General features: G+C 40.0%; 2 protein-coding genes and 1 long non-coding RNA gene across 5 annotated transcripts in view; 2 read left to right on the forward strand and 1 right to left on the reverse strand.

Moving 5' to 3' along the window:
* Positions 1–16,521, forward strand: part of LOC116098976 — a 40,929-nt gene extending 24,408 nt beyond the window's left edge. For both annotated transcript variants that reach the window (XR_004122028.1, XR_004122029.1), the window contains exon 3: positions 16,431–16,521. This is a non-coding gene — a long non-coding RNA (uncharacterized LOC116098976). The remainder of the gene's footprint in view (positions 1–16,430) is intronic.
* On the reverse strand, positions 4,369–7,773 carry Lsm5 (LSM5 homolog, U6 small nuclear RNA and mRNA degradation associated). The gene is made up of 5 exons (XM_031382013.1): positions 7,655–7,773; positions 6,160–6,255; positions 5,992–6,019; positions 5,082–5,154; positions 4,369–4,673 (listed from the first exon to the last, which is right to left on the reverse strand). The coding sequence occupies exons 1-5, from the start codon at positions 7,698–7,700 to the stop codon at positions 4,641–4,643; spliced, it is 276 nt and encodes a 91-aa protein (XP_031237873.1). The 5' UTR covers positions 7,701–7,773; the 3' UTR covers positions 4,369–4,640.
* Positions 16,522–17,634: 1,113 nt separating the features above from the next.
* The window catches only part of Avl9 (AVL9 cell migration associated), a 48,783-nt gene continuing 42,128 nt past the window's right edge, over positions 17,635–24,289 (forward strand). For both annotated transcript variants that reach the window (XR_004122030.1, XM_031382014.1), the window contains exon 1: positions 17,635–18,085. Coding sequence is in view for 1 of the 2 variants with exons in the window: in XM_031382014.1 (XP_031237874.1) it covers positions 17,993–18,085 (93 nt within the window). In the remaining variant the exon portion in view is untranslated. The remainder of the gene's footprint in view (positions 18,086–24,289) is intronic.

The raw sequence follows: 24,289 nt of genomic DNA on the forward strand, positions 1-24,289 counted from the left end.
TTGTTGTTATTCATGCTTTACTTTTCATTTTTATAAATTATTTTTGTATACATGTGCAAGTGTGTGTTGGTCATGAGTTTGTAGGTTAGTGGAGGCCAGAAGAGAGCATCTGATACCCCTAAGTTGGAGTTACAGGCAGTCTTGAGTCATTTGATGTGGGTGCTAGGAACATAAGGGTCTTCTGAAAAAGCAGCAAGTGCTCTTAACTGCTGAGCCATCTTTCCAGGCCCATGATTCTGCTCTTATCTGCTGAGCCATCTTTCCAGGCCCACAATTCACTTTTTAATGGGACCAAAGATACAAAAGATTATCACTAGTCTCAATACTCAATTTAGAAAACAACTCATCCAGACCACAGTTCATGATTCTATCAAGTAAAAATGTCCTAGAGCCTGAAACCTACCACTGTCAAAGTCATAGCACAGATTCTGAATATGATGAATGCAAATAGAGTTCTGACCAATGTAAATTTTGAAGATGAGCTCCTATAGGCCCACCAAGAACTATAATCGGTAAAGACCTTACTTCAGATGCCTGAAGCAGCCTTTCCTTGTGCTACATCAATTTCTGAAGCAGTGGGCCTTGTCTGGGTTCACTCTAATCCACTCCTGTATGTACTCCTGCTCCTTTCATTAAGACTTGGTCACACTCCTGCTTCTGTTGTATAGCTACTTCCTTTGAATTAAAGCACTCCTTCAATGGAGGGAGGTGCCTGAGATTCCAAAAGCTCCAAGATTCCTGAAAGTTCCAAGATTCCTAGAGCCTCTCCACAAGGTTAGAAAGCAGTAAACAGGCCCTGGAGGGGACCAATTCCAGTGGATACTGCCTACAAGGTGGAAGGAAGCTCAAGTACAGCTTTAATGTGTCATCATCTTGTCAGGGGCTACCAACTTGCCAAAGTGAAAGATCATGTATGACTAGCACCCAATTCAACATCCTTCCAGCTTAAACCCAACTGGGCTCTCTACGACAGCACTTCTTGCCACAATCTTAAGTTATCTAATGCCAGTGCTCCTGGTCCTTGACTAAATAAACATTAGATGACTTGGAAGAGCTCAATAAATAACACCTACTTATTGTAATGGTTCAGTCAAAGAGTGATCATTTACTCAGGATATTTGGCAGTATCTGGACAGTTATAAGTGGAGAATAAAGAGGGTAGTCTACTCATATTTCATGGCTTAGAGATCCTGACACTGCCAAGGTAGAAAAATTCAGAATAGTATCTATTCTAAACAAATTGGGGATAAAAGTGTAAACGGAAAGGAATTAGATCATTTTTATTACTGTTACACAATAGATTGGGAGCTGAGAACACAGCTCAGTGAGGAGTGCTTTCTTGGCATGTATAGGACTCTGGATTTGATTCTCAGCTCTGAGAACAGACTAGGAGACTTAGTTTGACTGCAGGCAAGTAGACTCATCCATGCAGCCACATGGGCAACTATGCTTCCTCCTATAAAACTTACAGCACACTGAAGTTACGAACATATGCTCCCTGCAGAGTACTAGGTCCTCAGAGAAAAAGAGTTGGCAATGACCAATGACTGTCATATTTCCCTGGTACTGAAAATTAAGAGGGGGGAAAAGCCAGTGTTGCATCATTAAGCTTGTTCCAAAAGGAAAAAGCTAGCAACCAACCAAACCATAGTTATCCTGAAATTAGGCAATGTAGTAATATTTATACCATGTAAGTCAAACAATATTACAAGTAAGTAATTATGTTCTGGAAATTAAAAGATTGTTTTTAAAAGCAGAAACACTAAAAGATTTAATATATTAATAATATATTATATATGTAATATTATATTAATATATTAAATATACATATTTTTGTCCTTTACACATACACACACACAGCAATGAACTTTCTGATCAATTAGGGCCAGATGAAAATGCAGCCTAGGTAAACATAATTGCATAAAAGTACACTATATTAAAAATACTACTAGAAGCCAAACTATAGGCTGTGGATATTATTTGCAAAATGTGACAAGGAATAATTTGATTATTCATCCTAATTTTCAATTTGATGGGAATTAGAATCACCACGGAAACAAACCTTTGGGCATGTCTGTAAGGGATTCTTTAAAGTTAAGGTGGCAGTCATCCCATAGCTGGGGTCCTAGGTTGAATAGAAGGGGCACAGGGAGCTTGAGTAGCGGCATTCATTGCCCTCTGCTTCCTGGCTGTGGATACTGTGTAACCAGCTGCCCCACACTCCTGCTGACTTTCTTACCTGTCCCTGGAACTACAAGGGAAAGCAACCCCTTTGTTTCATAAATTGCTTTTGTCAAGTATTTTGTCGCAGCAACAAGAGTAAAATAATCTCACAAAAAAAGTTTTTGCAAATTTTTTAAAACACATAGTCCAAAGCTTGATATAAACATTTAATTTTTTTAAAGATTTATTTGTTTATGCATGAGTGTTGTCTGCATGTACACCTGTGCATGCCAGAAGAGAACATCAGACCCCTTTCACATATGGCCATGAGCCACCTTGTGGCTGATGGGAACTGAGCTCAGAACCTGAGTGTGCAGCCAGTGTTCTTAACCAGTGAGCCATTTCACTAGCCCTGCTTTATATAAATCTAAATGTAGTAGAACCTGCCTGTAATCCTAGTGCTGGGGCACTGAAGCAGGATTGCAAGCTCAAGGCCAGCCTGGGATGTATAGCAAGACTGTCTCCAAAAAGGACTGGGATGAGAAGACCTCAACTAACTCATAAAATACAAGTAAGTCCAAAGTAAGTTTTTAAAAGTTTTTAAATCAGGTTTTGCTTAGCACATGGAAAAATTTACAGCATAGTTGAATGTTATAAGGGTGTAAGAGGACTGAAAAAAAAAACAGGCAAAAGTATTATGAAATAAACTTTCTGTTGGCAATACAACAAATACGTGCTCTATGAATTCACTCCAGGAAAAACAAAAATATAAAGATTTATTAAAATTCCTATAGCCAATAAGCATAGGTGAAATAATTTATAGTAAAAATACTTAATAAAAATTTATAGATATTACTACTGAAATATTTGACACAGAAAAATACTCATTTAACCTTCTTTAAAATTGTACTTAGTCTAAAACTTAGGATAAGAAAATTATTGTTTAAATGTACACACTCAACAATTTGACAGGAGTGGGTAAGATGGCTCAGCTGGGAAAGGCACTTGCTCCTCAGCCTGACAGCCTAAATTCAATACCCAGGACCATGTGATAGAAGAGAAAGGCCTGACCCCTCCAAGTTTTCCTCTCACCTCCATAGTGCTCCACGGCACTCACTCATCCACACAGCACACTCACACCCATAGTAAGTAAATGTTTATTGTTGTTGCTGTTGGTTTATGTACAGGAGCTGGAGAGATGGCTCAGCAATTAAAAACAGTTGTTGCTCTTGCACATGATCCCAGTTCATCACCCCTTGTAATTCTAGTTCCAGGGTCCAACAATATCTTCTGGCCTCCAAGGGTACAAGACAAGACAGGTAAGTGGTACACAAACATAAAAGCAGGCACTCATACACACTAAAAAAATAAAATTAATTTTTTTCAAGCTAGGAAAATATGTGATTACTACTTTTTACTTACTGGCATTTCTACAATATGCACACATGGTTTGTTTTTAACAGGAATTAATAAAAACTGAATTCAATGTGAAAAGCATCATTATGAAATATTAGAGTTTGAACTGAATTTTCTGAAGGGATCATTAAGGTTTTTTAAATGATATATTCAAACTCAAAGTTCATTTTGTTTTGGAATGAATGCTGTTTAAGATTTAAGTTCAGGGGGCTGGAGAGATGGCTCAGCAGTTAAGAGCACTGACTGCTCTCCCAGAGGTCCTGAGTTCAAATCCCAGCCACCACAGGGTGGCTCACAACCATCTGCAATGGGATCTGATGCCCTCTTCTGGTGTTCTGGTGTATCTGTGTACTCACATACATAAAATAAATAAATAAATCTTAAAAAAAAAAAATTAAGTTCAGGAGCTCAATGGTTAAGAGCACTTGCTCCTCATACAGAGAAGCCAGGTTTGATTTCCATACCCACATTGCAGGTAACAACCCACGGTAAGTCTAATACCAGGGATCCAACAACCTCTTCTGGGTTCTGCGGACACTGCACATGAAGCAGACCTACATGCAGAGAAGATACTCATATGCATAAAATAAAAATAAACAAGAGCTCTTTGAAAAAACAAGAACTAAGTTCAATTTTAGCAAAGAGGCCAGGAAGAACAGCCATTGGAGGACATCACATTAGACAGATCTCTTCTGCTCCACCCTACCCTCAAGTCACTGAGTAAAATCACCCCTGCTCCAATCAAATTAATATAAGCGAGGGAGAAAATAAGAAGAAATCAACATGAAACCAAGTATCAAAATAATTATTATTTGTTCCACTAGCTATTTCAACATAATAAATCAAATCACAATTAACCAAAAACATCTTTATTTCTTTAGTCTTTAAAAAAACAAGACAAAACAAAACTCTTCTTTTCCCAAAATAACCATGATTAGCTTAGAAAAATGGATGTATATTTTCAAAGAGTTTCCCTTTAACGGAAACTTCATTTTATAGAATCTAAACACTAAGGGTTTGAAAAAAAAAGCCAAAATCTAGCAGAAGTCGAGGAAATCTGTTCATACTTCAGGCCCTTCTCCTCCAGGAACCAGCTGCATTGGAGAAAAAAGAGTTTATTAATAACACTACCATACTACCTAAAAAACCCTGAGTATTCCTCATAGACTAAAGCCAGCTTTGTCTCTCCCCATCCTTCACATCTCATCTTCTCCAAGTCCTCTGTATCTGTTAGTAATCCCTACATCACTAGCTGATGTTTTACATTATTAATGATTCCTGATGAGCTAAAAGTCTACAAAGATTAATAAGCAAACTAATCTTAAGGACCAAAGCTCTTTCAACAGCTGCCTCAGGGCACAGATCACCAAGGCTCCCCTCCCATCCTCAGTGCCTCTACCTCAGTGCCATGAATACTGTCAACTGAGTATACGTTTAAGTCAGTTCCATAATCCCTACACTTCAAAGTAAATAACTTCAAAAGAAAAGTTTTAATGTCTTACCATTGTTATATTATTTCCATTTAGTAGAATTTGATCTAATTTTGTAATTCTTCTTCCTTCTGGTGTAATTTCACTAAATAAATAGATTAAAATGGAGTCAGGATAAATAAGTAATCAAAGGCAGTATTTTGGAAATACTTTCCGTCTCTAAAAGTTATTACTGGGGTAAGAAAAATAGCTTGGTGGCAGAGTGCAAGGCTCTGGGTTCAGTCCCTAGTACCAAAGCCGCTATCCTTCCATATGCATGAATGTGAACATATATAATTACAGTGAGGTTCAAAAATACCAACTACCCGCTGGATAATATTCATGTAAATATAATTCACCATAAGGCTTGTTCACACTAATTTCTTACAAATCCAGGAATAATATGAAGATAATAATCCTTTAACTGGACCTCACAAACACCAGTAAATAACGTTTCAGTATTAAGGTATTTTCCAACAAGTAGTGTTCTTTTAATCAATCAAACTAAAGCTGCTATGGAGGTTTAAAGGAGAATGGCCTCCACTTGGTCCTCTGTTGGTAGACTGGAAATAATTAGGTGTGGCCTTTTTTGGAAGAGATGCGTCACTCTATAGGCTTTGAGGTTTCAATAGCCTAAATTCTACCCACTTAGTGCTCACTAGAGCACTCGTGCGCGTTCTCTCCCCCCCCCCCACGTCTGAACATATAAGCTTAACTTCAGCTCCACAGGTTCCTGCCTGCTGCCTTAATCCCAACCAAGAAAGTCATGCCCCCAGTTAAATGTTTTCTTTCATAAGATGCCTTTGTCATGCTGTCTCTTCACAGTAATAGAAAAGTAACCAAGGCACCATCTTTAATTAAAAAGAGATTTCCTAAAAAAAAAAAAAAAAGAGAGAGATTTCCTCCCCTCCTCCCCAATTCTTTAATTTTTAATACTACTCACAATTCTGTAACATCTTCCAACACCATATCTGAAATTTGATGTTAAGAAAATAAACAAGGTTTAATTTATTCTTAATGTAATAACCAGAAATATATCATCTGTTTATATTCTTACTTAAATTAATACATCCTTAAAAACCTACACTATTACCACTTTTAAAAAGGATACTGACAAAGTCATCAAATCCTAGAAGTGTACCAACAATTTCTTTATCACTCTTCATCACAATGTGAATTCTTGATCCTATACACTTGTCCACAAGCTCTGTGGAAGGAAAAAAGTAGTTTTACCCACTTATTAAGTCAACCAACTTTTTTTTTGTTGTTTTTTGTTTTTTGTTGTTGTTTTTTCAAGACAGGATTTCTCTGTATAGCCCTGGTTGTCCTGGAACTCACTCTGAAGACCAGGCTGGCCTCGAACTCAGAGCCTGCCTTTGCCTCCCAAGGGCTGAGATTAAAGGCGTGCGTCACCACTGCCCGGCATCAACCAACATTTGAATGCCTACTTTACTTATTATTTTCTTACAATTAAAGATAAGCAAAAACATTCAATAATTTTTTGCTTTTTATTTATTTTTATTAATCATCCCATTCATTTACATCTCAAATGATATCCCCCTTCCTGGTTACCCCTCCACAATCCCCCTCCCACATCCACCTTCTCCCCCCTCCAATTGCCTCTATGCCGGTGCTCTCCGGTGCTCTCCCACCCACTCCTGCCCCTCCACTCCAGCATCCCCCCCTATGCTGGGTCATCAAACCTCTACAGGACCAAGGGCCTCCCCTCACATTGATGTCAGACAAGGCTATCCTCTGCTACACATATACCTGGAGCCATTCAATAACTTTATGTCTTATACAACTCTGTCTAATCATTAGCACAAATGTTTGCCTTAGCTTTCACTTAACTCTTTATTTGCAATTAATAGGCCTGTGATTTTACTTAGATTATTTGATTAATATATGAAAACACACACACACCATGAAGTGGATGGTGATCATCACTGTTTTTCTTCATCAGTGTTTGTACCGATAGACAATACCTAACATTGCAAAACCTTCCAATCTCAGCTACATTCACTAGGTTCACCAGCCCCAAAACATTACAGGAGAGAAGCATTATTATAGACACCAGCTTTCCTGCCACTTCTTTTCTCACTTAACCTTTACCCTCTGTGCTCCGGGGCCAACCTGTGCATTTCAGCATCTTAGAAAAACTGCTCAGCATGATGTGTGCCGGGAAAGCAATGGCTGTAATTTAAGTTCGTTATTCAACAGTTCTCTGGCACTGCGCGGGAAATGCTTATTGAATTAATGAATAACGGGGCTAGCTTCCAGATTTCTATTGTAAGACTCAAAAGACACCGAGGCGCACTCCTTACCCAAGCAGATACAATACAGGGTCTATCCGATCTGGAGACCGAAAAGGCCAAGCTGAGAACTGGGATTGCTACCCATGGTATCTTACTGGCGTGCTCAAAAAGAAGGCCGAGCACGTCCTTCACTAAGTGGGACGTTCGCCGACCACCGACAGGCAAAACGGTCTGTCCGTCTTCCCAGCGACGCCAGGGACGGGTCAGCTGCGCCGGGAGGAGCGGCGGCCCAGCCTCGGCCCCCAGTGTGGAACTGTAGCAACCCGCCCGCTCCCCAAGCAAGACTTTTACCTAGTGGCAGGAGTTGGGACGGGTTCGTAGTCGCGTTAGCCGCCATGGCCACGCCGGAAGTGGCATAAGGACACCGGCGCAGACTTTAAAATAGCGCGCTTCCGCCCTTTTCCACAGCTGTTTCAGACAAGACTAATCGGAAGCCGATCTTGAGATTGGGAGGATCCAAATGGATCGCAGAGAGATTCGATAGAGAGGTTCGGACCTCTACCAGTGCCACCAACCCGGCAGGCACCTATGGTACACGGAAGTCTTGCTAAACTTCAGAAATAGTTTGCCTCCTGAAGACCACAGCATACGAGATCTCAGAGTCGGCTAATTTTCCTCTAGAAGGTTGCTAATTTTCCTCTAGAAGGTTGCATCTCAAGCCGGCATCTTTCTTCAGACCAATAAAATCAATTTATGTTTCCTACTATAAACTCGTTCTGCATGTTCCTCAAAGAGGAACTCATTTTCCTAAAGAATCTGGTACTTTTAAGACCAGGGGACTGAAGCAGCATTAATTTCCATAAGCTTTATTTTTTTTTAATTTTTACTATTTATTTGTTTCCTGTCGTTTCTAGGAGTCTAGCTTATGACAGGCTTTAAAGTCAATATCAGGTTTTTGATTTCCAGACAACTGTAAGATGTCACTTTGTATGTTGACACCATCATGTTTGAAAACCTTTTTATCACACTTCTATTTTGGAAAAGATTAAAAAGCCCCCTTTAAATGTGGAGTGGCCAGTAAACCCAGCACTTGAGGCAAGATGAGGCATCAGTTGTCAACATGGCCATCTTAGATCCTGACACAAAATAAGAAATTAAAACTAACAAAGGCTAGCCGGTAGCTTCGCCATAGAGTGCTTTCCTAGCATTCATGAGGCCCTGTGTTTGGACCCTAGTGCTTTGTTTGTTTGCTTGTTTGTTTGTTTTGTTGCTATTTTTAAAGCAGATACATTCTTTGCCTTTGTCCATCTCATGTGATGGACTTAAAACCAAACAGTCTAAATATGAGAGATCATTATGAGCAGCATTCATTCTTAACAGTGTTTGGTAAGCACACTTCATTCCTTCGTTGAACAAACATATCCACAGAATACTGTCTGACTAGCAGCTTACTATATAAAACAATGTTCATATATAAAAGCAATGTTCAGAAAAGTCTTCAACTGAGTGAGCAGGAAGAAGGACAAATAATACATTTCATGTGCACATGTGCACAGCACTATGGAATTTAATATAGAAAGCAATCCCTCCAAGGAGCCTAGAAAACTCAGCTCCATTCTCAATTCCAAGCCAGTGGTGGCTTTTCCTCCATTCCCAACCCATAAATCTTATGGATCTACTAGGTGCCAAGGCAATTACAAACACACTTTACAGTCATCCTTTGAGGCAAGAACCAGAATTAAGTTCCTTGTGCTTAAAACAAATGGAAACCCTATCCCCTGGCCACACATAAGAGGAGAGGAACTGTTGGGAGTCTAGTCTCACACAGTGATTAAGGATGGATAAGCAGAGAAAGGGCAAAGGTAGCATTCCAAGAAGAGGAAATACTGTGTGCAGTGGGTGTGTGTCACTTCCAAGCTTCTCTTATTGATCTTGTCTTTAAACTATACCCATTTCTCCCACATTTAACATAAACAGTTGCCTTTTCAAATGTATTTTCTGAATAAACCCAGTCTTCACTCATTTTTTTTTCTATTTAACTTTATGATATTCCTCAGTGTCCTCGTAAAGGTGGCCATTTTTCAAGTCGATGATAGCCTATCCTGACTTGTGTAGTCTTTCTTATTGGAGTCTGTTGCTGGCTGGCAGCAGGGTCAATAGCTGTCAGAGTTATTTGGGTGTATTTTTTAATATAATTATTCAACAAAGCTACCTACCCTTAAAAAAAACTGAGTTCCTCAAGACTAAGAACATTGATACGTAGTACAGTGATTAAATCTATTAGTTCTGAATTTAGTGACTTTTATTCAAATCCAAACTTCACAGTTTTTAAAAACTTTTGAAAATGTTTTTAAAATTACATTTAATTGTGCGCACCATATGAATGCACACACATGTGTGTAACAGAAGAAAATTTGAAAGAATATGTTCTTTCCTTCAATCATGTGCATTCTGGGGCTCAAACTCTGGTTAACAAACTTGACAGAAAGCACCTTTACCCAGAGCTATTTCACTAGCCCAACACAGTTTCTACTAATTATTTTTTCTTATGGGTACATTTAAGCTTTTTAAATCTCAATTTATCTATTAGAAGCACTGATGGTATGGCAAATACAGTATTATTTTTAATCAATTAATTAATTAATTATATATGGGTGTTTCGATTGCATGTATGTCTGTCTTTGTGACATACTTCCTCTAAGGCCACACCTACTGTAATAAGGCCATATCTACTCTAATAAGGCCACACCTATGAATCCTTCTAATCTTTTCAAACAGTTCCAAATCCTGGTAATTAAGCATTCAAATATATGAGCCTGTGGAGTTCATTCTTATTCAAACCAGCCTATTAGGTCGGGCTGTGGTGGTGCATGCCTTTAATCTCAGCACGTGAGAGGCAGAGGCATGCAGATTTCTGAGTTCGAGGCCAGCCTGGTCTACAGAGTGAGTTCCAGGACAGCCAGGGCTACACAGAGAAACCCTGTCTCAAAAAATCAAACCAGCCTATTGTCTGTGCATTACATATGTGCCTGGTGTCCACAGAGGCCTGAGAGGGAATCAGATCCCCTGGAACTTAAGTTACAGTTACGAATCCTTCGCAGATGATAGGAATCAAACCCAGGTCTCCTAGAAGAGGAGCAAATGCTCTTAACCATCGAACTATCTCTTTCACTCACTTAAAATATTATTTTAATGATTAAATGAAATAACCTATGAAAATTGGTTAGGACAAGATCTAGTACACAGTAAACTGTATCCTGTGTGATTTATTATTACTTATTGATCATTGTTTCCTAATACTAACATTATATTTGGCTTAGGGTAGGGACAGCATATAGGTAGCATTATTAATTGCTTGCACATATGTTATCGGAGGGGGCTGGTGAGATGGCTCAGAGATGGTAAAAGTCAATGCTGCCAAGCTGGATAAGCTGAGTTTATTCAATCTCTGGAACTCACAAGGTGAAGAAGTAAATCAACTCCCCAAAACTGTACTCCCATTCCCACATAGGCAAAATAAACGTAAAAGAAAGGTTATTTTATAGCCATAAGCCATCTTAAAGTAACAATTTATCTGCCGTGGCACACTAAAACTATCACATTCCCAGAAGTACTATAGGGTCTAATCAATGCTCCGAGTTTCTTATATCTCATTTATGCCCATTGGCACACTCCAGTTTAATGTTTAAGTGTTGCCTTGGTCATGGTGTCTCTTCACAGCAATAGAAAAGTCACAAAGACAGACACTAGGGACAGCATACAATGACGGGACTGCCTGCAGTAGGCCAGGATGGAGACATCTCAGAAGTCCGAGGCAGCTCCTTGTAGGAAAGGATGGCATCTGGGACCCTGAGAAGCAGGAGACATATCCCTCCAGGGGACCTACCCTCTGAAATAAGGGACTGCCTGCAGTAGGGCAGCATGGAGACATCTCAGTAGCCTGTGAAAGCTCTTTGTAAAAATTAGTTGTTCCCATTTCTCCTAACCTTAGCCCTGGACAATAGCTATATAGATTTCAATTGTTTTTTGCTTGTTTGTTTTGTTTTGTTTTGTTTTTTCAAGACAGAGTTTCTCTGTATAGTCCTGGCTGTCCTGGAACTCAGTCTGTAGACCAGGCTGGCCGAGAACTCAGAAATCTGCCTGTCTCTGCCTCCTAAATGCTGGGATTAAAGTCATGTGCCACCACCACCTAGCTAGATTTCATTAGTGTGTGACTGCTTTTCAGTTGGCCTTGGTGTGCATAATTATTCTATTATATCTGACTTTCTTACTTCTTTCTCCTTCTGCCCTGGTGAATTCTGTGAAACTAGATGTTCCTTGATGTAATGATTCTTAAACAATTAAAAAATTGAGGCATGGGGCACAGCACAGCACAGTCCTAATGGCCCAGGTTCATGCTGTGTGTTCTCATCTTGGAAACAATTTAATAACTACACAATGGTAGTTCCAGATTAATGCTTAATTTGCAAAGAAAATTGGAAGAAATTATTAGAAAATTAAATAGAGCCAACATTGGAACCCCAAGAAAGGAAAAAACTATTGAAGTTATGAAATAAGTTCCACAACATTTGAGAGTGGTTCCTGGGTAAGCAAGTATAGAATATGTAAAATCTTATATTAGTAAAACTAAGTCAAAACACTGGGACTCTTAGGAAAGTCATTGTATGCAATGTGCAGAAGCAGAAAGCTAGAGGAACTATTGAGTTAAGGGTCAACTTGATTCCTTCTGGCCACTGCCTGGCAGCTTTGCCCACATCATTTATCATTAGAGCTTCACAAGAAAATGCAAGTAGCTGACCTCAGAGCTCTGAGCTCTGAAGTACAATAAGGTAAAGTTTAATAATGATACGTTTGCAATTATTATTATGTTGGCTATAGGCCTGGAAATAGGGAAGCTTGAAAGTTTGGGGAACAATTGTAATTCTTGATTCTTTGTGGGATGTAGTTATTCTTTTGAATTTGATTTGGCAATGATTATACAATGTCTTTTTTTTTTTTACCTGTTTTTGGAGTATCAATAAAAGACTGGGGCAAGAAAAAGGCTAGAGAGCATGCAGAGAGCGAGTAGTGAGCATGTAGAGAGTGAGTGAGGAGTATGTGAGGTGAATGTGGAGAGAGAATGAGGAATGAGAGAGCATGAGAAGAGCATGTGAAGAGTGAATGAAGAGAGCATGTGAAGAGTGAGTGAAGGGGAGCACACAGAAGTATGTATGAGTGTGAGACGTCAAGAAAAGAAAAGTGCACAGGAAAAAAGCAGAGTGCGCAGAAGAATGCAGAGTGTGTGCAGCCTCAAGCTGTGAGCGAATGAGCAAGAGAGAAAGAGCAGAGAATGAGAGAGAAAAGACAGAAACTTTAAGCCTTGAAAAACTGCCTGTCACCTTGTACCCAAAAAGTAGTCTGTGTATATTTATTATGAGCCTTCCAGATATCCCTACTTCCAGTTGAGAACTCCAATCCTGTGTCGAGGCTGGACGCCGGCAGACAGACATACATGCAAACAAAACACCCATATACTTACTTACTTACTTACTTACGTACTTACTTAATTGTATTTGCCATTACCATCTTTGTAAGGTTTTAAACACAGAGTGAGGCCAAACATTTATGAAGCCTCCTTCCCTTTTCAGCTTTTCTTTTCTATCTGTATTCCTGCTTTATTTTCATCAGAAAAAGAATACAGTCAATGATTTAGGTCTCCCAGGAATGAACAATATAAATGCTAGCAACTTTCTGCAGCACTGGGGCTGAAACCAGGAAAATGCATACCAGGAAAATCTTGTATTGTTTTCATTTTGTTTTGTTTTGTTTGCTTGTTTTTTGAGAAGGCTGTCACTAAGCTACTCAGGCTGGCCTTGAACTCACTCTGTAGCCCAGGCAGTCCTTGAACTTTCTCCTCTCCTGCCTCAGTCTTCCAAGTAGCTGGACTGCACCATTGGACTCAGCAACAGTAGCAATCTTTAATGCCACAAAAAAAGAATTAAAAAAAAAAATTTTTTTTTGGCGGGGTGGGGGGTTGGTTCTAGACAGGGTTTCTCTGTGTAGCTCTGGCTGTCCTGGAACTCACTCTGTAGACCAGGCTGGCCTTGAACTCAGAAATCTGCCTGTCTCTGCCTTCCAAGTGCTGGGATTAAAGGCATGGGCCACCACCACCTGGCTAAAATATTTTTGTACTCTAAAAAACAAACTTAGTATTTACACAGTAGAATGAACAAGATTTCTAGATGGGAAATCACACCATGTTCTTTCCTGAGGCAAAAACCAACCAGAGGGGCTGGCGAGATGGCTCAGCAGGTAAGAGCACTGACTGCTCTTCCGAAGGTCCTGAGTTCAGATCCCAGCAACCACATGGTGGCTCACAAACACCTGTAATGAGATCTGATGCCCTCTTCTGGTGTATCTGAAGACAGCTACAGTGAATTATGCCAGAGCGAGCGGGGCCATCCTGAGTTTAATTCCCAGCAGCCACATGATGGCTCACGGCCATCTGTGCAGCTACAATGTACTCATACACATTAAATAAATAAATAAATAAATAAATAAATAAATAAATACCAATCAGCCAATTCTAGCTATAATTTCACTGAGTTGGAAAGTGTGTCAGAGCTTCTTGTCTCAGAGTGTACCCTCCCCTCTTTGGTGCTTCCTTACAGACCAATTATAAATGGAATTTATGAATCATTATAAAGTATATGTGTCTAGAAAAAGCTTTTTTTTTTTTTTTTTTTTTTGGTTTTTGGAGACAGGGTTTCTCTGAGTAGCCCCACTTTGTAGACCAGGCTGGCCTCAAACTCAGAAATCCACCTGCCTCTGCCTCCCAAGTGCTGGGATTAAAGGCATGCGCCACCACCGCCCGGCTAGAAAAAGCTTTTCAAGATGTTATATATTCAGAAAAGCATTTTAAATTTCCCCTGAAGTTAAATGTCATTATATGAACACAACTAAACTTTCCTTTAAAGACAAGGTACAGAAACATACTCGGACTTGGTTATCTCAAACTAGTCTTTCTTCCCAGTCTTGGGATCCTCTCCCCAATACTTTGAAAAACAAGAGAATTTTTTTTCAGTAAGGCATTTGTCCTGGTGACTAATATCCTGTTAATGAATGTATTCTACAGTGATGTAATTCACTTAAAAATTAATGCAGAGTCTGGAAAAAATAGCTTAGTTGGTAAAGTGTCTATCACCCAAGCAGGAAGATCTGAGGTCATTACCTAGCACCTATGCTCAAAAAAAAAAAAAGTTGGGAATAGTGACTCATGTCTACAGTCCCATTGTTGGGCAGGCAGAGACAGGATTCCTAAGGCTTGCTGGTCTTCTAGTCTAGCCAAATTGGTGATCTCTAGGCTCATTGAAAGGTTCTGTCAAAAAATAAAGTAGAGAAGCAATTGAAGAAAGGTATCTAACATTGACCTCTGGCCTCCAAACTCATACATGAACATAAACATGTACATATACACACAAAAAATTAATATAAGGGAGGTGCTATTAAATGAAGCAGTTTAAGGACCATGAAGTCTTCTGTGTCCTTCCCATCATTTGTGCATTGTGTCTTCTTGACCCCTGCACCGCAATAAATCCTGTCTCCCTTAGGTCACTTCCTGTCCAATAGAAACTGAATACAGCATGACTTTAAATGACACATTTAAAAAAAAAACATTTAAGTATAGTAGTTAGAGATAATTTAGTCTCACCTGATATCTCTGGGATGCAAAGCGACACATACCTCTAAAGGGAAGAGCTATTTCTCCTGGACAGTGAATTAAATATCGATGTTTACTGGAGCCAGAGTTTATACACACATTTCAAACAAAAGTGCGAAGTTAGACTTAACTTTAGCTATGCCAACTGTGGAAAATATTAACACAGGTTACATCAAAAAAATAGTAAAAATCAAATAGTTAACATAAAAGAGTAATGTGAAAAAATGTTAAAGTACTGTGTATACTAGAAATCATATACTTTTCATGAAGCCATGACTACTGCCAAGAATTCTGTTATATAAAAAAGATATGGTAGTAACATATTAAAATGTTGAGTAGTTTTAGAAGCATTTAAACAATTTACTTTTTGAAACTATAGCAATTCAGTAAAGGATTTGAAAATTCTAGGAATAACAAACCTATTTTATGCCAGTTATAGTAAACCCCAGAAGATGCACTGAAACTGTACATAGTATATTTTAATCACAGCACTGGAATAATAACTTAATAGGTACAATGTAAGTCTTTATTGGTGAGGATATTATGATTCAAGGCTTAAATTGCTTGTATATAATCTATGTATCTATTTTTGCAAGTCTGAAAGGGATCCCACTTGCCTAGACTGACCTTAAACTCTATATTAGTCAGGGTTCTCTAGAGTCACAGAACTTATGGAATGTTTCTATATATTAAGGGAAATTATTGGAATGACTTGTAGTCTGCTGTCTAACTAACCCAACAATGTGTAGCTGTGAATGAAAAGTACAATTATTTAGTAGTTGCCCAGTCCCAAGAGGTTAGGTGTTTCAGCTGGTCTTCTGATAGGCTGAAATTGTGAAGAAGTAGTTTCCAATGGATGTGCTGGCATGTAAGGGCAAGCAGGTAGAGAAGGAGGAAGGCTTTCTTCTTCCGTTGTCCTTATGCAAACCTCCAGCAGAAGGGATAGCTCAGATAAAAGTGTGTACCACCACACCTGGATTTAGAACATGTTCTGTCCCAGGCTGGCCTTGAACTCAGAGATTTGCTTGCCTTGACCTGTTGGGTTTAAAGATGTGTGCTACCTCGCCTGGGTCTAAGCTTTTCATGGCCACTATGCCTCAAGATCTGGATCAAAAGTGTATGTTACCCCATGTCAAGATCCAGGTCAGAAGCCTATGTCTTCCAGCCTCAAAACCTCCATTAGAGATGTGCCTTCCATTTCTGGATTGTAGTTCATTCCAGAAATGAACTGTCAAGTTGACAGCCAGGAATAGCCCTCACACTCTCCAATGTGAAAAATTAGTCTTTTTATTTTTATTTTTATTTTTTTACAGTTTTAATAACCATGTGCCTTCTTTGTCTCCTCTCCCTGTGTCAGGTTCTTCATTTGTTTATCCAGGTGTACTCAGTTTAAACACTGCCTACTCTGCACTCTTTGTTCTTTTCCAGCCACATTCTAAGTCAGCCGATCAAGAGTAAAGCATGAGATAGGACCTCGACTAAAATGGAAAACCAATAACCACCATTGCCACCATCACCTTGACATCCTGAACAGGTATGCTTGTTCCTATGGTTTTTAGACTATGGCCCTTCTGATTATCAATTATTATCATCATCATCATCATCATCATCATCATCATCTATTGTTGTTGTTGTTGTTGTCATTTTTCGAGACAGGGTTTCCCTGTGTAGCCCTGGCTGTCCTGGAACTTGCTCTGTAGACCAGGCTGGTCTCAAACTCAGAATGCCTCTGGAGTGCTTGGATGAAAGGCATGCACCACCAAGCCTGGATTGATTTGAACGTTATAAAGCTTTATTTGGGTCATTACGCGTGTGTAGTGGTGATCTTTTACCTTGTGAGTACATTTCTCTTTTTTAAAGATTTATTTATTTTATTTATATGAGTACACTGTAGCTGTCTTCAGACACACCAGAAGAGGACACCAGATCCCATTACAGATGGTTGTGAGTCACCATGTGGTTGGTGGGACTTGAACTCAGGACCTCTGAAAGAGCAGTTGGTGTTCTTAACGGCTGAGCCATCTCTCCAACCCTGTGAGCACATTTCTAACACTATGCAGCCCAGATTGGCTTGAAACTTGCAAGCCTCTTACGCCAGCCCCTCAAGTTGTGGCTTTACACACTTGCAGCCTACTATATGGAACTGTACATAAAAAAAAAAAAAAAAAATTAAATGAAAAAAATCTAGAGTGAAAGTAAAGACAATTTTGAGTAAGCAAGCAACTTAATTTCAACGTTGAATATATGAGAGATATGAATATGCCTCCTTGTTAAACATTTAAAACTAAGGCTGAGAGATTCCACGAAAGATTTAGAGTGAAGAGGAAATACGTTTATAAATAAGTAAAACTGGTAAAAAGGAGGAGGAGGACCGATATTTCATGAAGGAAAAATAGATTTTAGAAAGAAGTGATATGATAAAGATCGCAGAGGGAAAGGAGCAGGTTTAAGAGGTGTCCAAATCAACCTCTGTGCTTCTCCACCACTGCCCAGGGTCTCTGAGGGTCAGCGTCTTCCCTACCTTGCCCCGCCCCGCCCCGTCCCGCTCTGCCCCGCCCCACCGGTAGTGTAGGCCCCGCCTTCAGCTGGGGGGGGGTCCTCTCCCTCCAGGCCTGCTCTCAAGCAGACCCCGCCTCTCCTGTTATACAGCCCCACCCCGCCCCGCCTCCTTTTCCTTTAGACCCTCCCCCTGGTCAGGCTCCGCCCATGCTCGCTCAGACCCAGGCGGGACAGGGGCCTCAGGGTACCGCCCCGCGCTGCCGGAGGCGGCTGTAGCGTCAGGTGACAGCCCGGAAGCTGCGGAAGCGGATGAAGCAGAGAGGTGGAGGCCCGGTGGGGCTTCGCGGAGGTAAGGGAGCTGGTCGGCGGCCCCGGAGCTCGTGGCGCAGCGCGTATGCGGCGCTCAGGCTGACATCTGAAGGCCGACGCTCTGGGTCGTGCGGCCGGGCCTCGGCGTTTGGAGTCGCGGTGCGGGCCTCCGGCGGGCGTCCATGGAGAAGGCTGGGCGAGAGAGTGACGGCGCCCCCTGCGGGCCTGTCCTGCACATCGTGGTGGTCGGCTTTCACCACAAGAAGGGCTGCCAGGTGAGGACCGGCCCGCGCCTCCTCGGCGCCCCGCGGCCTTCCTCGCGGGGTACCTCTGGGAATTGCGTGACGAGGCCGCGGGGGTTCGGGTTTAGAGAAAGAATGACGGGCGAGCCTTGTGTTCCCTGTCAGTCTCCACCAGCGTAAAGATAAAGGAAATCTTGAGAAGAACTCTGCGTTTAAACGCCGGCACGTAGTGAGCTGTGGGTTTCCACACGAATGCTCAAGTAGACTGACGCACTTGTAAGCCTCGCTCAGCTTCCTTTGTTTATCTCTTGCAAGCTTTGGAATTTGTCGTTTAGGGTTAGCGACCGGCCCCGCCCCCTTCTCTTTGTGCCATTTAAGATTTGATTCTGCCCAGAGCTATTCTTTTGGTTAGGTTAACCCTCCAAGTCGGTTGCAGTAAGTAAAAAACGTAATTTGCCAAACAGATAGTGCAAATGGACATGGATAGTGGAAATAGAGCCAGCTTCTTAGCTGACTCTTTAACCTACCGTCTGAGAAGAGTATTTGCCTTGTGTTGAAGGCAAAGGAGCAAAATAGAATAGGTTTGTTTAGTCTGAACAAACACTGGAAGGCAATGATGTCATAATGTGCTAGTGGCTATATATTGAATACTTAAGGTGTTGAAAAAAAATGGGTTACTTCTAGCAGAAAACAAAGCATTTGGTTTCTTTCCTTTCACAGAGAATAACTTTAGAAGATTTATTTACAGAAGTTCAGTTCATTAGAAGATAACAAAAGTAGTGAAGGGAGTGGAGAAGTAGCTAGCTGTGTGTGTGTGTGTATGTGTGTGTGAGTGTGAGTGTAGAGGTGTGAGTCGACTGTTACCTTCAGTCTAGGTGTGGTGGCACACAGCATACATCCAGCAAATGGGTTGGACAGGGCACTTAGACCCTGCCTCAAAAAAGAGACTATTAAGATGTTATGTTCTTTTATCCTCAGAAAGATATGGAATAACACTAAAGAAAAAGTAGCATTGTTGTGTATGATATTAAGAAGATTTTTTAGTACTTCATGACTACCAGCCTTTGAACTAACTAGTTGTTTTATAAGCTAGGAGTAAAATGACAAAAAAAAAAAGATTGCTGAGATCATACTGTTTTGAAAAACAGCCCTGGAGTCAGAAGTAGTAACCTTGCATCCTGTGCCTTGTGTGTTCATGTGTGTGATAGTATAGTCATTGTAGAAACTATTCAGAGCTACACTGAATGGAGGGAGCTCTAGAAAGGCAAAAACCCATCAGAATTGATAGGAGAGAAGGTAGCCTTCTGATTGTGGCTGTCATTTGAAAGTCAAGATTTATTATTTTTCTGCCTCTTTCTGCTTTTATTGATAATGTAAGTTTCAATAAGGGAAATAGTATGTAGTGTTGCATAAAGGTTAAAGAACAGAGATACAAGAGCAGCCTGCATGCTATCTCTTTTTTTTTTTTTTTTTTTTTTTTTTTTTTTTTTTTGCCTTTGGCTTTTGGTTTCAGCATGCAGGTAAAAGTGACTGCTTTTGTAAACTAAATTCTGTGCCAGAAGCAGGAGGCCTATATTACGTTACTCAAAGACCAGCAAATCCAAATAGCTTCCTAATTTGCCCTTCTCAGTTTCTTTTGCCAGATAACATATAATAATTACAATGAAGCAAACAAATCCTAGTTGAGTTTTTCCCCCAATTGATGCTTAAAGTGGCTTGATTAATTATTGACCTTTTTAAAGTTATACTTACCTAGGGTATTGTAGAAACAAAGCACTAAGAACCTAATCCTAGACTGGGGAATGTAGGTAGCTCAGTGCGAGAACACTTGCCTAATAAGTACAAAAGGTAGATCTCTGTGAGTTCAAGGCCAGCCTGGTCCACAGACTGAGTTCCAGGACAAAAAGGAGTATACAATAGAGAGATCCTATCTTAAAACGAAGATTTATTTGCTGTCATGCCCTGCTCTTGTTTTTGGTCATGCATGAATACTTATTTACTTATTTTTACACCTCATCCAATCCCTCTTGTGTCCCTCCCTCTCCTCAAATTTATCATTTCATCTTTGTTACTGTTACACACATGCAGGCATGTGTGCATGCACATAAGCATACACATATAAATTTAACCTGCTGAGTATATTTAGTGTTGCTAGTGTGTATGTGTTTAGGGTTGACTATGTGGAATAGATAACCTATCAGAGACATGTCCCTGGAGATCATCTAGGTTTGGGGGCCTTGTGAGATTTCCCTTACCTGCTTTGCCGTATCTACTGTTGTCATTGTGTAGGTCTTGTTTAGACAAGCATATTGCTCAGAGTTCATGTGTGCAGCTTTCCAGTTATATCCAGAAGATATTATCTCACAGATGTCCTTGTCCTCTGATTCCTAGAATCTTTCCACCCTACCTCCTACCATGTTCCCTGAGCATTAGGTATAGGAACTGTGTTATAGATATATCATCAACTTGGGTTGGGTACCTCATAGTCAATTGTCATCTGCATTTTGCCAGTTGTAGATTTCTATAAAGGAAAAAAGCTTCGAGGAGTGAGAACAGCAATACTTACTAGGCTAGGCCAACCCACAAATCAGATTGCCATAATCTTTTGTTAAATAATCAAGTATGTATCAGGCAAGCTCTTTGATTTTGTTCATAGTTTTAAATTTTTAAATGTTCAATAGAGAACAATTATTTTCCAAACCTTAATAATAATAACAACTATTATTATTTATTGTGTGTATGATGTGCTTAGAATGGAGTATGGCCCATGTGTAGAAGTCAAAATACAATTTTGCGGTGTTGGTTCTCTCCTTCAACATTTACATGGATTAGGGTCTTCATGATTGCATTGTCAGGCTGCAGGCACCTTTACACACTAGGCCATCTCACCACTCTAAATTTTTGCTTTTGGCCTCTTTTCTGATAGAGTCCTGATTTGTATGCATAGCTAGCATCTTTAATTTTTTTGGGGGGGGGGGTTTCGAGACAGGGTTTCTCTGTATGGCCCTGGCTGTCCTGGAACTCACTTTGTAGACCAGGCTGGCCTCAAACTCAGAAATCCACCTGCCTCTGCCTCCCAAGTGCTGGGATTAAAGACGTGCGCCACCACCACCCGGCTTTTAATTCTTGAATAAACTGGTTTTTTGTTTTTGTTTTCTGTTTTTGTTTTTTGTTTTTTGGTTTTGGTTTTGTTTTGGTTTTGGTTTTTTGAGACAGGGTTTCTCTGTAATGCCCTGGCTGTCCTGGAACTCACTCTGTAGACCAGTCTGGCCTCGAACTCAGAAATCCACTTGCCTCTGCCTCCCAAATGCTGGAATTAAAGGCTACTGCCTGACACTTTTGTTTTGTTTTGTTTTTGTTGTTGTTTTTTGTTTTCTTGTTTTTTTACCAGACTATTTCTTTTCTTTCTTATTATGCTTTGACAGTATAATACAAGTATCATACAAGTACTGACTTTGGGTCATTTTCATCTCTCATTACTCTTTTTCATGTGTACCCTTTCTTCTCAACAAGTCTTCCTTCTATTTTCATGTTTCTTTGTTTTGGTTGTTGTTGTTGTTGTTGTGTGACCCACTGCACAAATATGGATGGGGAAATTAGTCACTGGAACTTGGGCAGATTAATGGCTTTACCACTAAGGGAAATTATCTGTTCCCATCCCCTAGCAACTATAGCTGCTAATAGTTCCTCAAAGGTGGTTGGGGCCTTATGACTCTCTCCCCATGCTCTTCTTTTCTTTTGCTTTTTTTTTTTTTTTTTTTTTTTTTTTTTTTTTTTTTTTTTTTTTTTTTTTTTTTTTTGAGACAAGAGTTTCTCTGTGTAGCCCTTGGTATCCTGGAACTCAGTTTGTAGACCAAGCTGGCCTGGATCTCAGATCCAAACTCTATTTCTTTTCTTTTTTTGGGCAAGATTTGCTTATTTGTCGGTTTTGTGTGTATGTGTGTGCCTGAGTGTATATATGTTCACCATATGTATGCAGGTGCTTGTGTAATCCAGAAGAGGGTGTTATATTTCCTGGAATTGTAGTTACAGGCAGTGTGAGTTCCTCAAAGTACATGTTAGAAATTAAAACTGAACTCTTTGCAAGAGCAACAAATACTTTAATCTCTGAGCTATCTCTCCAGACCCACTCTATATTTCCTGGGAAGAAAAAGCAGAATTGTAAGACAGTTGGAACTTTACCAGGGAAACTGGGATTTCCTCACAATTTAGAAACTGACTCAGAAAGAAGTTTAAGGGTCATTTGATAAAACAAAACAAACAAAAACAAACCAAGAGCCAGATGGTGGTAGTGACACCTTTAGTCCCAGCACTCAGGAGACAGAGGCCGGTGTAACTCCAAGACAAGCCTGGACTGCAGAGCAGTGTCAGCAAGACTATACAGAGAAACCTGGTCTCAAAAAACAAAAAAACAAATCAAACCAAACACACACACACACATACACACACACACACACACACACACACACTGGCAGCACTAAAAAGACTCATCAGGTTATATTATTATGAACATTTGTGTGTATGTGTCTGTGTGTGTAACAATTATAAAGACAAAATCCCGAGAGGGAAGGACTTGGAAGGACTTGGAGTGGAGAAAGAAGGTGGAACTTATGTAAATATAATACTCATGCATGACATTAAAAAAATAAAAGAGCTGGGCATGGTAGCATATAACTTTAATTTCAGCACTTGGGAGGCAGACACAGGCAGATCTCTGATTTCAAAGCCAGTCTGATCTACATAGTAAGTTCCAGCCAGCCAACATAGTGTCTGTGTAGGAGACACTGTCTCAAAAATAAAGCATAGGTTTTCTTAAAAATGGCAATCTGACAGTTATACTTTATATACTGGAACAAATAAAAATCTGGGATCTATAACTAGCAAACTTACTATAGAAATACATACATAAATTATTTCATGTCAAATAGTCTAATTTCAGGCAAGTTTTAAAGGAAACAAATTGGAAATAGTTTTCTCCTTGTCCTTTGGGAGTTCTGGAAAGGAAACTCGAGACTTGATGACTTTAACCCTCTGAGCCATTTCATAGGCCCTGAAAGTCATGCCTTTCAAATTAGAGTCCAATAAACCAGGAGGGTTCAGCCCTGAAAGTCAGTAAACAGCTATAAATGGAGGTGGAGGAGTCCTCATAGAAAGTAAAAAGGCATGAGCATGTGTCTTTAGGGTTTTGGATTGTATTCAAAGAAGAAATAGAAAGATAGAAAAAGAAATGTTGGCAGATTTAGTAGTCCTGCTTGATGGAAAAGCTATAAGCTTCTTTTTGGGAATGGGGCTTCTGGGAGATGAGTACATGATCTCATTCAGGGGATCATTTTCCCTATCTCTAATGCCTTCAGGTGAACCAGCTTTCCTAAGGAGCAGTCTTCTGGTCAGGTGATTGACAGAGAAGGCACACAAGTGGAGGCTAGAAGACCAGTTGGGGAGACAGTTCTCTCCTTCCACTATGAGGGCTTCAGGGATTGAAATTTAAGGATAAATTAATTCAGGATTGACTACAAGTACCCACAAGTCACCCACTGTGCTATTTTACTGACCCAGGATTAATTCTTAAGAGAGAGTAGTATGTAATGTTCTAATCTTTGGAGCATATCGGAATGTCATGTCCCCTCCTAAGACAAAAGGAATGATTAAGATTCCGTTATTTTGACCCAGAGACAGTAGCTTTCCCTTAATGAGCTTCAAGATAGCTCTTACCTTGTCATATATTGTTTTAAACTCTTCAGTGGCAGTTTCCTGTTAGGAGGCTACTAAAGAAGGATCCCTGCCTCTTGCTCAGCTTTGGACCCCACCTCCTGTTTCTTTGGTAACCACTAGAAAAAGGCACCCACATGGTGTTCTGACATAGATGCAGGCAAAACACCTGTACACATAAAATAAGAAAGAAAAAATTACTCCTTGTTATTAGAGCATCATTATTGTTTCTACTTTTTATAAGTTAGCCATTGTCTTCTTTCCTCCTGTTATTACTTCATAATAAATATGTAAAATAATTGGAATTAGAGTAGATCTGCCCACCATGAATTGGTTATTTAAAGAGAGATACTTGAAATTTTCTTGGCTTTAGCTTTATCCTTTTGGGGGACATAATGCAGTCTGTTTTTTGATCCTTAAATTTTACTTAGATTTTGGTCCATGAACTACTTAGTAGTAGATTGTACTGGCTGGTTTTGTGTGTCAACTTGACACAGGCTGGAGTTTTCACAGAGAAGGGAGCTTCAG

The sequence above is a fragment of the Mastomys coucha genome, unplaced genomic scaffold (assembly GCF_008632895.1).
Source record: "Mastomys coucha isolate ucsf_1 unplaced genomic scaffold, UCSF_Mcou_1 pScaffold20, whole genome shotgun sequence".
Classification (NCBI taxonomy): Eukaryota; Metazoa; Chordata; class Mammalia; order Rodentia; family Muridae; genus Mastomys; species Mastomys coucha.

What these genes read in the sequence shown, in the direction of transcription:
- Lsm5 (XM_031382013.1), bottom strand. Translation starts at nt 7,700, where the DNA reads ATGGCGGCTAACGCGACTACGAACCCGTCCCAACTCCTGCCACTAG. An exon ending in AGGATTTGATGACTTTGTCA is followed by an intron (nt 6,020 to 6,159) that starts GTATCCTTTTTA and finishes ATCAAATTTCAG; the next exon opens with ATATGGTGTTGGAAGATGTT. An exon ending in TTGGAAGATGTTACAGAATT is followed by an intron (nt 5,155 to 5,991) that starts GTGAGTAGTATT and finishes CTATTTATTTAG; the next exon opens with TGAAATTACACCAGAAGGAA.